The 14,275-nt window shown below is 42.9% G+C and overlaps 1 protein-coding gene across 1 annotated transcript in view; it reads left to right on the forward strand.

Annotated features, from left to right (window-relative positions):
- The window catches only part of pard3aa (par-3 family cell polarity regulator alpha, a), a 429,242-nt gene that overhangs the window by 119,151 nt on the left and 295,816 nt on the right, over positions 1–14,275 (forward strand). Inside the window, exon 6 of the mRNA XM_079575903.1 lies at positions 13,711–13,814. Coding sequence (XP_079432029.1) covers positions 13,711–13,814 — 104 coding nt within the window. The remainder of the gene's footprint in view (positions 1–13,710; positions 13,815–14,275) is intronic.

Here is a 14,275-nt window from a genome sequence, read left to right on the forward strand (position 1 = left end):
GCTGTTGGAGGAAATACTGTATGTCTCTTGCACCGCTCTGTGGGGAAATGGGCATTTATTTGGTGATGTCGAACCAAACTGGTGGCAGAAGATGACAGAGATTCCAAAAGCGTGAATAAGTGAATAGGAAAGTGGAAAAGGTCTATTTGAAGCATGCACAGTAGGTTGATCCACTAAGTACATAGTAGATTACTCCAGTTATAGCGTGATCGGATGGGTGAGAATGAAAGGATTCCTCAAATGCAGGGGACAAACTGAAGACAATTTTCCATCAAATTTCAATTACTTTGGCCTCATCAGTTGGTAATATGTGTCAAGATCTCTGGCTGTTTTCTTTATTACTTTCACTTATGTTTCATTCACTCACTCACGATTAAACAGTGAATACTGTAACCCTCAAAGTCAATTTTCATCGACATTCCATAAAACCTCTACACTGACTAGCTTCCTGGGGTGACAGAAAATCATCATACAAAATGAGCCATACATGCCGAAACATCCCAAGCCGCTTGCATAATCCTCGTCTCAGCCCGCAATGCCAAAGATGAATGCGGAATATCAAACATGGCCATAACAGCTTTACAGTAATAGTGCACATTTCCCCCGCGGTGCTGTTTTCCATTCCGTTTCCACGATACGGGACACGGGATGTGCTTTGGTATGGACTCCGTCTCCCCTGTAGAGCTCTATCATAACCCGCCTCCATATTACCCCAACGCCGGTGTGACTCCGACCAGAACCACGCTGACAGGCCTTCACATTTAGCCAAGGAGCGTCCATGGGAATGGATCGGGTTCCGCTTTTGTTTTGATGGAGATGATTTCTGTCGAGATGGAAGACGAGACCCCCGCAGAGACAGGCATGAGCTAAAATCGAAATGTGGAGAGGGCAGCTTTGATGTAATGTATATGGAAGGCACATTTGGAAATCTGTTTTTGACAGATTAGAAAATAATGTCAAATTTGATTCTTCAAACATTTATTTCACCATTGTTTTTCCACGTAACTTGAAATAATAGTAAATTAAAAGTGCAATTAGCAGAAAGCTTTTGTGTGGTTGCAAAAAGCAGACTAACTGCTCAAATAAATGAATAAAAAAAGCAAAATATCAAGCATCTTGCGCAGTTACCTGTCCGTCTGATCACCCTCTACGCCACTGTTGTAAAATTTTAAATCAATTTGCAATCTCCCGCCCCCTGCAGTTTTTACAATTATTTATATTAAGGCACCATTAGACTATTTAGTGTCTTTTTAGAAAATGCTTTTTATACTCTATATAATTTTGCTGCGTGATTGTTTGCATTCGGAATTTTTTAATGATTGTAGTGTGCAAAAAAAAATACATAACATAACCATAACATACCCAAACAAAACCAAGGACAAAAGCCAAGCCAAGAAAGTTAAACCAAGCAAAGAAACACACACAAGAACAAGGGAACAAAAAAAAAGTATTTTTCTGTTTTGTTTCTTTGCTTTCTCCATCAATATTGTTTAATATATCCATCCATTTTCTTCCACTTCCACTTGTCCGTTTCCGGGTCGTGGGGGCAGCCGTTGGAGCTGCCAAAATCACATTGCAGCAGCCCCTTACGTCTCCTCCTGCAGGTGGTGGGTCCACAGAAGTACGGCCTCACGATTCTAATCAGGCCTGTTGGTCTCTCATAAGGGCCTTCTGAACCGCTCTTTGTGTGACCCGTAAACTAGGACCTGTTAGCCCTTGGAGACACTACCGGGGCACCCGACAACAGAGCTCCCAGGATCATTCAGGTGCTGAACACCCTCCGCCACGTTGAGGTGGCAGTTCGAGGACAAGTTGTTTAATATATAATGTTTTTAAAGTTTCAATTTTGTCTTGAATAGTGTACGTTACTTTTTCCATCTCCAATACATTTTTGAGAACTATTTTCCGGGAATGTAAAGTCGTTGTTACATTTTCTATCCATATTTTGGCAAAGGAACTTCTTTATCTAATTTTTAAAAATGTGTCAGGTGATCTTTAATATTCAATGTGCACTCTGCTTTTTGCTTGCTGTATGCATTAATGCTGCTGCGGAAGACTGTCAAGAGCTGTGTGTTTGGGAACCCATCTCCAGGTCTTGAGCAAGGTTTAATCATCAATCAATACTTAAATGGCATTTTTTTTAGCTTATTGTGTATGTTTTTTGGATTATCATGTGGACCAGAACACCCAGAGGAAACCCACCCAGAGAAGGGACAAAGTAACTGGCACAGGTCATTCTCACTGTGAACAAACCACTCAGCCACCACTACATCAATCACAGTTCTATTCTAATCTGATTTTAATCGCAACATTTGAAAGAAAAAGAAGGTCTTTAAATATTTTTTGCCCCAATTCGTTCAAATCCTGTGTGTTGATAAAGAGAAGACAAAGAAATGTCTGATATTGTCCATTTGTTCAATAAACGCCCTTTTCGTGGGCGCCACACCCCGCCCTCCTGTGCGATTCCGTCTGCTCAGGGAGTCTACGGGGACCTGTGTTCATTATTGGCCCCTCCGCCGGCCCCTCGGCTGCGCGCGGCCCTCCTCACTTAGCCCCGGCGCGCTCAAACACTCCGCCAAATGGCTTTCAGTCCTGCCCTTATCCAGAAATCTCAGCTTCCAATTAAAAGCAAATGGAAAAAGCCCCTCCATGCCGCTCCACCGAACTCCCATGACGACGCCCCCCGCCCCGATTCGAAAAAGCCCCCACCTGCTCAAACAAGACGGCAAACAATGGACCATCTAGAATAGACTGCCATGTGGACAAAAGATTTAACTCCAATTTAATTATTCATAGCGTAATATTCATCTGTGTTATCTTTCTTGTTTGACATATTTACGGAGCGCGGTTCGCTATATGCATACACTATTTGATGACAAGCTCTTAATGCTCTCCTTTGAACAGAAGTGAAAGAATCATATGTAGAAACCGTTTTCGCTCTATTAAGATTAAGGTAGACTTTGTGTGGAATTTGTTGATGAGTCATGAGAAGCTGAAGGGTTAAGTCCACTGGGTTTGTTTTTAGTTTGATGATTGACTGACAGAAGGACAACTTCATCCACCAGGCTGTCAGGAAGCTAAACTCTCTTCTTCGCTCTCAGGGGCGTGTCCAGACCTTGTTTGGTTTTGAGCTGAACTTGAATTGGAGATAGTAGTAGTAGTAGTAGTCGTAGTAGTAGTAGCATAATAACAGTGGTTTCTATCATTTTTGTCCCACGTACCACTGATGTATTCATTTGTACTCTGAGTAACTTGAGAATCCTGCCAAAAACGAGCAACTTAACATAGATTATTCAATATTTAGTTGAGTGTCATGTTCAAATATATATATTAAAAAATATATTCTAAAAGTCAAACCCTGTACAACCCCTCGCCCCCCGCTAGACACACCCCTCTGCTCACTGCTGCCCCCTATTGTGTCCGTTTTTTGTTTGCGTCTATTGTTGTCTTTTGGCACCAGGGGCCTTTGCCGGGACACACCCTCAGTTTGTTAAGCATCAGAAGTAATCATACTTCAAACTTCTCCCATATCTTTTGCCCCTTGGTCATTTTCTGCTTGTAACTTGCGTGCGGTCCGCCTAATCAAAAAATACACGCCGAAGCCTAAGTTGTATCTAATTAGCTCCAGATTTGATCCAGGGGGCGCTCATTGAAATTCACCCAGCCTCGGTGATTTGGGACGGGGGTATGGAGCCGGCTCGCTGACCTTCACAGTTTGAGAGATGGATTAAACGTTGCAAACGGTGGAACGCGGTCTGTCCTCCCACTTAATAAGCTCGAAATGATGATTAATCTAACCCAAAAGCAGCCGCGGGCTCCGTTTCCATGCATGGCTAAAGAGGCAGGGTTCAGCTGGGACCTGCTAGACTCTTCCGTGGGGACCGCGCACTCAACGCCCCTGGGACTACCTCTGAAACATGCCCCTTTTTCACTTACATTTCTTTCGTAGTTGCCCCTTTGAAACCAAATGGTTAAATAGTTATGGTGCTGTCACACACGAATCATCAAGGAACCTTCCACCCAATTAGTCCAATTAGTAGTTATTGGAGTGTTTTTTTTTTTACATCATTTAAAAACTTTAGTACAGCCCGAGGCAGTTTGCTCTGGAACCAAAACTTGCTCTTTCGACTTTTAAAATATTTTTTTAAAACTTTTTTTCAGCTTTGCAAAAATATGTTGTATAACATTGATAAAAATGCCCAAAGAAAATACATTGAACTGCATGAAGGTCATAGATATACTATATACTTTCTAATCTAGAAAACACTGAAGGTCCATCCATCGATTTCAGTAACCTGCGTTTTTCTTCCTTGTTGGAAGCCCAGGAAACATGTGCAGTCCTGATGTCATTTTAAAGCAAGTTATGGATATCTAAGAGGGAAAATGTCCCATACTCTATGTCTATGGCACCTAGGTGGCCACTTATCAAATCTGCCACAAGCCTGAGGGGGCAGTGCCCTATCCAGGCCTATGTACGTACATGATCAAGGTGGGTGAGGTGTCTTGTCAAAGGATATCATGGCAGTAGTTGCCGTAACTTTCATTTTTCTTGCAAATTGTCCTCATAAAAGTCTGGACACTGCGTGTCTTGCTCAGGGACATAACAGCAAATTGTGTTGAACTAAGAGGATATTAACCGTCAACCTTAGAGTTGCGAGGCAAACTTGAAGGTGGAGTTATGAAAGCAAAACTCAGTTTGCCACTCCATCTTTAGACCACCGTTCAGAACCCATTATCCACTAAGCTCGTAAGGGTACAAAGGAGGGACAAAAAGCTTCTGACGATAACTCAATTCTCAGCGATTCCTGTCCATTTGAACCTCCGGATGTCGGGTTCACTGCTGCGGGATATTGATGAGTCTCGAGAAAAAGTCTGAGCCCTCCCGGCGTCCGCTATGGGCCGCTGTTATTGAGGCCGTGATTGATTCAAGCCTTCATAATTAGCAGGCCTAATTGAATTAAAGTGCAATTTAACGATACAGTGGGCAGAGGCACAGCGGCTCTGTCAGAGATAGATCGGGCCTGGCTGATATGGAGCAGGCAGCCGCGGCGGTAGCACATGATGGATTCCACACGCAACAGTGGCGCACACGGACGCGGGAGACAATGGAAGAGAACCCGGGGAGATGAGCTAAGTCGACTGCGATTCATTTCAAATGCAGCAGAAGCTAAAGAGTATTTACATTTCTTATCGATTTAGTACATTTTTTGAGATTTTAGCCAAATCCCATACATAGGCATTCATTCTAATTATAAAACGCTTAAATGCTAGAAAAAGACAGCGTTCTCTTCGTGTTATCTAACTGGGGAGATAGAGCTCTAAGAATAGCATCAGGAATAAAGAGAGATCAGAAGCAGACGGCAATTTCTCTCTATGCGTTATGGACGACTGTAGGAAGTTGTTTTAGTAGATTAGCAGCCAGTAATTTACCACGAAAGTTGTTATAATCCTAAAATCGTCATCTGGCATCTATGAGAGAGTTAGACCTTTGTCACTGTCCCTCTCATTTTTGTGTCATAGCCCCGCCCTCTCCGTATGGTCTCCTGATGTGGACAAATGCAGGCGCACGTCTCTGATCTAATTTACCTAACAGCATCAGAACCTGTCTGGCACTGAGCTGGCCCGCACTCCATCAGCCGGAGGAGCGCAGGTTTACGAGCCCCCGGGCCTGTCATTCCCAGACAAAAGGAGGAGACTGATGGACAGTACGGACTTGATTAAACAGGAGAGTGGATGTATGCAAAATTTCACTTTGACTTTGGATGAAAAATACTAAAATAGCAACAGTTCTTCTTTTGTGCTATGTTGGCAGTGTGAAACGTAACCATACAGTAAGTTTACTGAAATGTAGGGCTGGAACTTTCTTTGGTTCCTAGATTTTTTTAAATTTTATTCCAATATGATAACTACAGCCACAAAGAGTCAGTCACATTTTCAAGGACTAAAACGGTTTTCTGTGTATAGAGGATTGATGTCGAACTCGACGACGATAGGTCTTAACCAGGAGATTTCTCGAGATGATGTGGTCTGGAACTGACTGACAGGTTTTTGAGCACTGTGGAGGCTCGTAGCTGGTCCGTCCGCCCTGCACGTGCGGGACTTCCTGCCCTTTTGCCCTTTTAAAGAACAGGCTTCGTAGGAGGAGATTGAGCAGCCATGTTTATTACACAGACCAGTCGGAACCATTACAATGAATGGGGCTGAATGGGACCCGCTGTTCTCTATTCATTAAATCTATGGTCAAGACCCACCAGGCATCAACACTTGGCATCTAAAGAAATAATATTAACAATCTGTACCAATTTATTTAATCCCATGCCATATACAATACATTTGAACCTTTCAACCCTAGATCTGCAATACATAAACAAAGGACAGTTGACAGCTTACACAAACATAGAAGATCTCTGGCTTTAAGTAGATTATTTTGTTGGAGAAATCTGTCCTTTGCATTTTCAACCAAGCATGGACAATGGGCAACCATACTGCCAAGGTTTGGGTACCTTTCCCTTGGAGTGTTTGGCTGGATTGAAGGGAGAAATTGGAAAAACAACAATGTGAGAACAAGCAAGGCCTCAGATGTTCTTGGAGTCAAACCTAGAACCTTCTTATTGTTTTGCTTCCGTTGCTGATTTATCAAATTCTCTTGTTTGATATCCTTTGTTAACCCAACACAACAGCTTGCATTGAGCTCCTTCCTTGCGCATCACAGGAAATTTGCACATCCAATCTGGAACGCCGTCCTCCTCCTCCTCCTCAGAGCCCACCCGAGGTCGGTCTTGCAATATGAAACACAACACATGTCCTGCCACAACCTCCGCTAGCCCCCTTAGCACACCCGTCCCGCGATTTACCCTCCCACGCCAGACATGCTTTGATCGTCTTCCAGCCTGTGCAGTCACGAGAGACCGAGCTTTGCCAAAAAGACGATGAAACATTCACTTAAGAGGGACAACTCCTCGTAAATCAACGGAATCCATTTTTAATTGGCCTTTGAAATAACCATTAGCTTGCATCATCCGGGCCTTTTAACATCATAACAATATTGGAGAAGATAAGAAAGCACGCGGAAAGTGGATTTGCCTTTCTGCTGACAACCCTTAAGTGGTATTTAGAGGACCGGGTGGCGCGGATTGAGGAGGTCATTATGAGTGGCTAACAAGTTTATCTGCTGGCCCGAGCCTTTTAAATTCCCCCCGTTCCATCCCAGGCATAAATGTAAATAAGTGTCTCCCGGTCTTAGTCATGGTGACATATGGACTGCCGTAATGGGGTTGGAGTCAGGCGGGGGACAAGGTAAGGATCGTAGAGAGGGGTAGTATGGAGGTCATCGGGTACAGTACGCCAGTTTAATCGAATCATGAGACATTTCAGTTTGTAATTAGGGCGTAATAGGAGTGCGCTGGCTTAAGTCGGTGATGTGAGCTTTATTGAAGCTAATCACAGCTCGTAAAGTCCTTTGAAAAGTCAGAAATGTTTTCTAATTAAAGCCACACTGCAGGACATCTCAGGCTGTGTGTTTGAATTCCAAGGGTGCTAAGCTACAAACAGCTAATGCTAGTTATGATGATCAATGTAAAGCCGCTGATATAGGACCAAAAACACAGGCACATTGAGTTGCCTTGTGTACAAATGCGCGGTAGAAATAAACATGCCTAACCAAATGCAGACAAACCTTATGTTCGGTAACTTGTCAAAGCGAAACGGCATCGTAGCAGTATCTCCACGGAAAGAAGCTGGGTTCTAGTTCATGATCATGGTCATGAAACTGCTTCTTAGCGCAATATTATATTTAATGTAACGTTTAAACCTCTGCTCTTATTTTACCAGTTGATTCTTAAACAGGGGCATGACATCCATCAGTGGGCTGCCGACTTGAAATCATTTGTTTCCCCAAATTTAAAACCCACTTTGCGAAATCGTGACTGCAGATGGCAAACTGCGATATGGTTGGCGCAGAAATGGAAATGTATCGGTAATTGCTCGCAGAGGTCAAAAACGAGTAGTAATGGGTCTATTAGGGTTATTATGAACAGCTTGCCTTGGTTTGTCAGCGCCATTGTGGAGCACAAGAGTAGCACAAGTCTATTCAGGCCCTTGGCTTTGGCCGTGTTCTGTGGAACTGCATTATCGGGAGGTAATGAGGTACAATTATGGCTCCTCAACCTTTTCTGTGAGGAGAAGAAAGAACCACCATGCGGCTTTTCACATCTCTACTAACGCACTTTGGCGAGTCTCATTTTTATCAAAGGCTCGCATGTACCTTACTTTCCGCAATTAACATGTTGCTAGTTTTGCAGCTTCATTTGTAAGTTCATTTTTGGGAAAAGGTCTTGATGTTTATTACATACTCTTCAATTTAACATCGCATATTTCCTCATGATTTTTGATGTTCTCAAACAAAAGTGACGGAGGAGGAAGAGCTCCATATTCCAAGGTTTGAACTGGGACTTGCTCATGGCCCTCATGTACAGTATGGTTATACACCAACACTTAAGAAATGTTTACCCTTTCTTAAAGAGGGTATTAGACAAAGCTTTTTACCGTGTTACAAAGTTATTATCTCATCTAAAACAGACGTGGAGTTGTATTCTAAGCCAATCTCGCATCTTTAAATTATTTTTGAATCTTCTCCACTGGCTATTCTCAGCGACAGCTCCAATAAGCACCTTGTGAGGTCTGACATATGCAGCAAATGCTTTCCTCATCTCTGGCAACACTCGTCATAGCTTCACTACAGCCAGACTGACATTTTTCTTCTTTTTTAAAATTCTTTAGTGAAACAGCAGCACAGCAAAGGGGAGCAAGAGCAGGGGCTTGTTTGGAGATCGCTTGGACAATTGGGAAGTGAAACTACTTGATTTTTGTTTCCGCTTACTTAGATCAACATTGAGTTGTCTAACCAACTGAGTATAAAATGGCGACAAATATGTGTTTGAGAGTGTTGCTAAATACCTGCTAAATGCAAAATCCCCGCTCTATAAGTCACATTCAATGCCCATTGCCACCCATTTGGCTTCTGTTGGGTTAAAGTCACGTTCTTTCTTAGCATTTGAATATTCACCGTACATTGTTGTCCATGCCATCCACATGAAGCTGTCACAGACCTCAGCCCCTGAGGCGGAGACAGGGGTCCCGGCGTCAGATCACACCAGTCGCTTTGACCTTTGACCCCAGCCTTGTTCGACCCGATTCCTACCGAGGGCCGAGGAGCGACTCCCTGTTCCCTGGATGCATTTGAACTTGCCCCAGAGCTAATGACGCTTCACACATGACACGCTCCGTCCCACGTGGAGTCTGCTTTTGGAAATCCCTGACAGCTCTTCAACCAACACCCTTTGTCCCGGCCTCACGGGGACAGGGACAGGAGACACCCTTTTTGGACTGGACAGCTGCTACCTCTTAAAATTACATTTCTATTCATTTATTTTTTGTTTTTTGGGAGAGGGGTCATCTTAAAAGGTCTTTTGAAAGTGCCTTTTACCATTCTCTTTACACACTACAGGTAGACACATTTTCTACACACTGTTCTCGCTGGAGGATTAACCTATTGTACTCGTTTTAAACATATTTCTTTCTCTCTTCACAATAGCCAAACCCCTTTTTCTCCCCCTCGGCAACACACCCCAGTGGGTTTTTGTGTGTTACATTTGAGAAAGCCACTCCAGAGGTTATTAGCACATGGGACTTTGATGGACACGCTCACACAAAGACACGGAAGAGGGACTGGGGATAAATTGCGTGTTAAAAAGCCTTGCTGCTGTCCCACTTCCATGGTTACCAGGAGATCAACAGGGTGCTAAAAGCTCCCTGCGGACTGAAAGGATGCAAGCTTTTTAGAGGGGGAAAAAAAATATATTGAGAATGGTGGGGCTAGAAGGCGGTAGAGGTATATTTAGCTGGTCCTCTCCTGTCACTTGAGGTATTGATGTCGCTACAAGACCAAATGTACATGGTCACTCACGGCGCCATTCTAAAAGAGGGGCTTTTGCCACCACCTCTGCCCAATGGGATAACAAGTGATAAGGGAGAGTACACACACGGGCTATTGTGGCTGCTCTCGGCAAGGGGCGTCTTTCTTAGTTTTAAGATGCTAACAGAAATGCATGGCTTTTTATAAAATAATTTAGTTCTACATTTTTTGCCAACAGGTTGTCTTTTTTCAAACGCAATTTGCACCATTAAGATTTAGAAGTTTGTATTTTTCTTTTCTTTTTTCTTTTTTGGTAAAGTGCTGTCACTCAACAATAAGCCCTTTATATGTAACGTTTGAGGAAGTACCATCTTCCATGAAAGTCTATGGAGAACTCAGCTGATCTCGACCCAAAAAAAATCAATATTTTAAAATGACGCACTGGACAGCAAGATTCATTGGGATAATCAATTAGAGGACATCCAAAACTGTCTATAGGAAGTGAAAGCTTCATCGAACGACACATCTGAGTAAAAAAAAAAAAAAAGTATTTCTTTCAGTGATTGTTTGGTCTTCAAACCGTAGACAAACCAATGACTAACAGCTAGTGCGCATGCTCATAGTACTGCTCCTGGGAAGTGACCTCTGGAGGGATCCAACAAGGGAACAGAAATTCAAAAGGGAGATCAGGTAACAGCAGACAGCGAGGAACTGAGGAGCACAGGAAACAAGTAACTATATATCCAAAAACAGGTAAGAAATGTAAACGCAAAACCTTAACAAGCGTTGATCACGCCCTGGAGACTTCTCATTGGACAACACTCCAACCATGACCCTAGCAAGCTATTTGCTCATGTTATTGTCCATATATTAACCGCATCCTTGTCCCGAACAGTAATTGATGCTGACAGGATAGAGCTAACTGAAAAATCGCCCCTCAGAGTGTCGTCCAATGAGAATTCACCAGGAAGTGCTTTGGCAGAGCTGTCTCGGAATTAAAAGTGAGGCTTTGAAGGACAGAATAAGTTCTAAACATTTGCTGCCACAATCGCAGCCCCATGTCCCCAATCAGGTCTTCATCAGTGCGGGGGCAGGCCTTCAGTTCAGTGGCGGGATTCTTCCACACGACGTATGGCAGGTTCACGTATACAGAGATTTTTAAGGATGAATCTAATCGTCACTCTGACTGAGAATTGTGTAGATGTATGTACCCGGTAATTCATGACATTCAATCGCAACGAATTGCACATGTACAGTTTGCTACCCATAGCACAGCATGTCACTCAACAGTCGGTACCTTGATATGATACATCACTATGCCGAGAACATAAGGGGTCATTTCAGTGTCAAGTGGCATTTACTGAGACCAGCAGCACTTTGGTACTGTTTTGTTTGAGAAAATCGCATCCTCCAAGTCCTTCCCAGCACGTCCTTGGTTCATATGAATACTTAGATGCAGAAAGATCATTGCTCTTGTAACAAGGAGAGAACACTTAAGAAAAGTTCGGAGCACTATAGTGAAAATGTCATCCTGTTTGCAAAGTAATCTGTGCGGCTGATTTAAAGATAACGCTGTGCAATTTTCTCCCCCATTATCTGCTTTCTTCGCTGCTCATTTCAGATCTCTGTTGACTTTATCTTCCCTCTGTCTGCGCCTCTCGTCCTCAATATATGCAGCTTATACATCCAGGCTGCCTTTTTCACTTCATCTTTCATATTGTTCAACCTATGCAGCGGTAATACAAATGCAAAAATGTCACCTTGTTCCAGCAGATTGCTTTGTAGATTTGTACTTTCAAAAGTTCAGCATGCATGGGTTAGGAAATAGGGCCCATGATCCAAAAGTGCCTCTCCATTTGTCCCGCGGGATGGTGCCTAGATTTCTGAGGTGTTTTTATTTTTGTAGAAACACACTCTCATTCATTCATTCACACTCTCTACATTCTTGCTCTAGACAGAAACCTATTGCACAGGCATGGAGAGCAAACTGCACCAGGCTCAGGGATCCAACCCGGGGCCTTCATTCTGCATGGTGTGAACGTCAGGTGTTTAGTTTGGCCAAGTAAACATACTGTCTGACTAGAGACACCAAACATTTTCACATAAACAGCACAATAATTAAAAGATTTTTGATCATGGATTTTTTTCTTTCTTTCTACATGCAGTGCAAAACCATAATGTACTGAGTTTGCACGTGTTCTGACAAAGGTCTTCAAATAGTCTATTCACGATTATGAATAAATGTGGCCAACTGAATGAATTGGGCTTAAGGATGCAGAACTGTTTTCAGCCTGGATTTGAACATTGTCAGAGTTGAGGCCTGTCTCACATCCTCATGAAGACTGTTCCAGATTTTAGCTTTAGCCTCACCGTGTTTTGTCCTGACTCTGGGAACCAGGAGGAGCCGCCTCCCGGAAGTTCTCGAGGCCCGAGATGGTTCATGCGGCTGTAACATGTCAGAGATGGACTTTGGTGCTAAACCATGAAAAGACTTGTAACAAGCAGAGCTGTTTTAAATTCTATTCTCTGAGCGACTGGAAGCCAGTGCAGAGACCGGAGCACTGGACTCTATCTGCAGGTATATTTAGACTTATAATATAACAATAATAATATAATATAATTTTCTTTTCATGATTATATGACCGGTAATTCTCATTAAAGAACGTCATTTTCTGACCCCGCCAACCAAAGTGACCAGCAGAAAAATGGTCGAGCATGACCCTGACCGGTACTGCAGCAACAGTTAGTTGTAAACATTTGATTCGAGTATAGTCATCAAGTGAGCATCTGCAGCAAACTTTTCCGAATTTTGTTCAAAGTATGTAACTGTTCTATAGTCGTGTAGCATCATAGATCCATCCGTTGATTCTTCAATGACACAAACAACTCAGAGAACCCAAGTGTATGCATTTGTAGATGCCTATGGCCAATGCCACTCTTGCGATCTGTCATGCTGTTTCCACATTTTTATTCACATTTTTCCTCCACTTTACCATCTTTGTTTACATATTCAGAAACGGCCATAACCCTTTCTCCAGCATATATAAATATACATAACCAACCTTTTAGGCTTGAGCTCTGCTGAAGGTTTTGCGAATAATGGACCCCCATAGGGACACAGGACCTCGCCTCACAAATAACTTAAAGTGGCTTCCTCCATTTGGACGGTTCAAGTGAATGGACAGGCTTTTTGGCTCTTCCCCTTAATAAATTCATTGGCCCCTACCCCCCTCTTTCGCTAAATAAAGCGGCTGCCGACGCGTGCCACCGCCACTTTGTGTCATCACAGATATGCCAGCCTCTCAATGGGCGGAATGCATTACCATAAAACGCACCTATTTAGATATGCTTGACATTTTAAGGAAGTGGGAGAAGACAGAAGGTCAAAGGTGAGGGTGGAAATAGCATTCGGCTAACAAAGCGCTTCAGCACAAAACCCCTGTCAGTGTCTGGGTACTGACAGGTTTTTTTGTATAGAACCTTTTATAAGTCATCAATTTGAAGAGCTATTTCTGCTGATAAAAGTGGCTTTTCCTTTCATGAAAGAGGATTGGTTTGACCCTTTAGAAATGTGAGTTTGTTAAGTTTGTTTTTACCGTTTATCGTGCAATATTTAAGAATATTCAACAACTATACATTTTTTTTGTCATATTGTGTTTCGCAAATGCAATTACTTAACCTCGCCCTGGTTTAAGCAGATGACAATGGCTGGATGTTGTGAAATTTTGGACGAATGGACCAGATGGGAAACTGAAATAAACTGTACATTATGAGTTTCCCGTTGTTTTCTTTACCAGGAGGAAGAGGAGGAGCAGAGGCAGCAGGAGAGGCGGATCGAGCGGATAGAGCCGGTGGGCCGGGCGGACTCCGCGCTGGAGCACCCTTCTGGTCTAAGTCTAGAGTAAGTAACCCATCCTGGACCTTTATCCCTTCATGGTCACCACTGTGAACCAAGGCAGTGATGTTGGAGCACTCTTTCACTTTGGTCCAAAACACACAGCACGTTAAAGGCACCAAATACACAATTTTCCTGTTCCTCATCCCTGCAAAGAAGTATGTTAGGATGTCAGAAAGACATTGGGAAAGTTAAATGGTCGAAATAAAGTACACAACGTTTGTTTTCATGAAATAAACTTTTTTGTTTATCCTGCAAGATACGCAATAGTCCATATTCTACAGATAGATATACTGCACAATTCATTGCATTATATTTTATTTAATCTACTGGAATAACACAGAGAGGATGCAGCAGAGAAATAAAAAGCATCTTTATCTTTACGTAGCGAAGTGCCCCTGTCCCGAGACCTGTTTATTTTTTATTTATTCATATTGTAACATTTTGTAGAAGTAAGCATAGATAAG

Source organism: Gobius niger (genome assembly GCF_951799975.1).
Source record: "Gobius niger genome assembly, chromosome: 18".
Taxonomy (NCBI): Eukaryota; Metazoa; Chordata; class Actinopteri; order Gobiiformes; family Gobiidae; genus Gobius; species Gobius niger.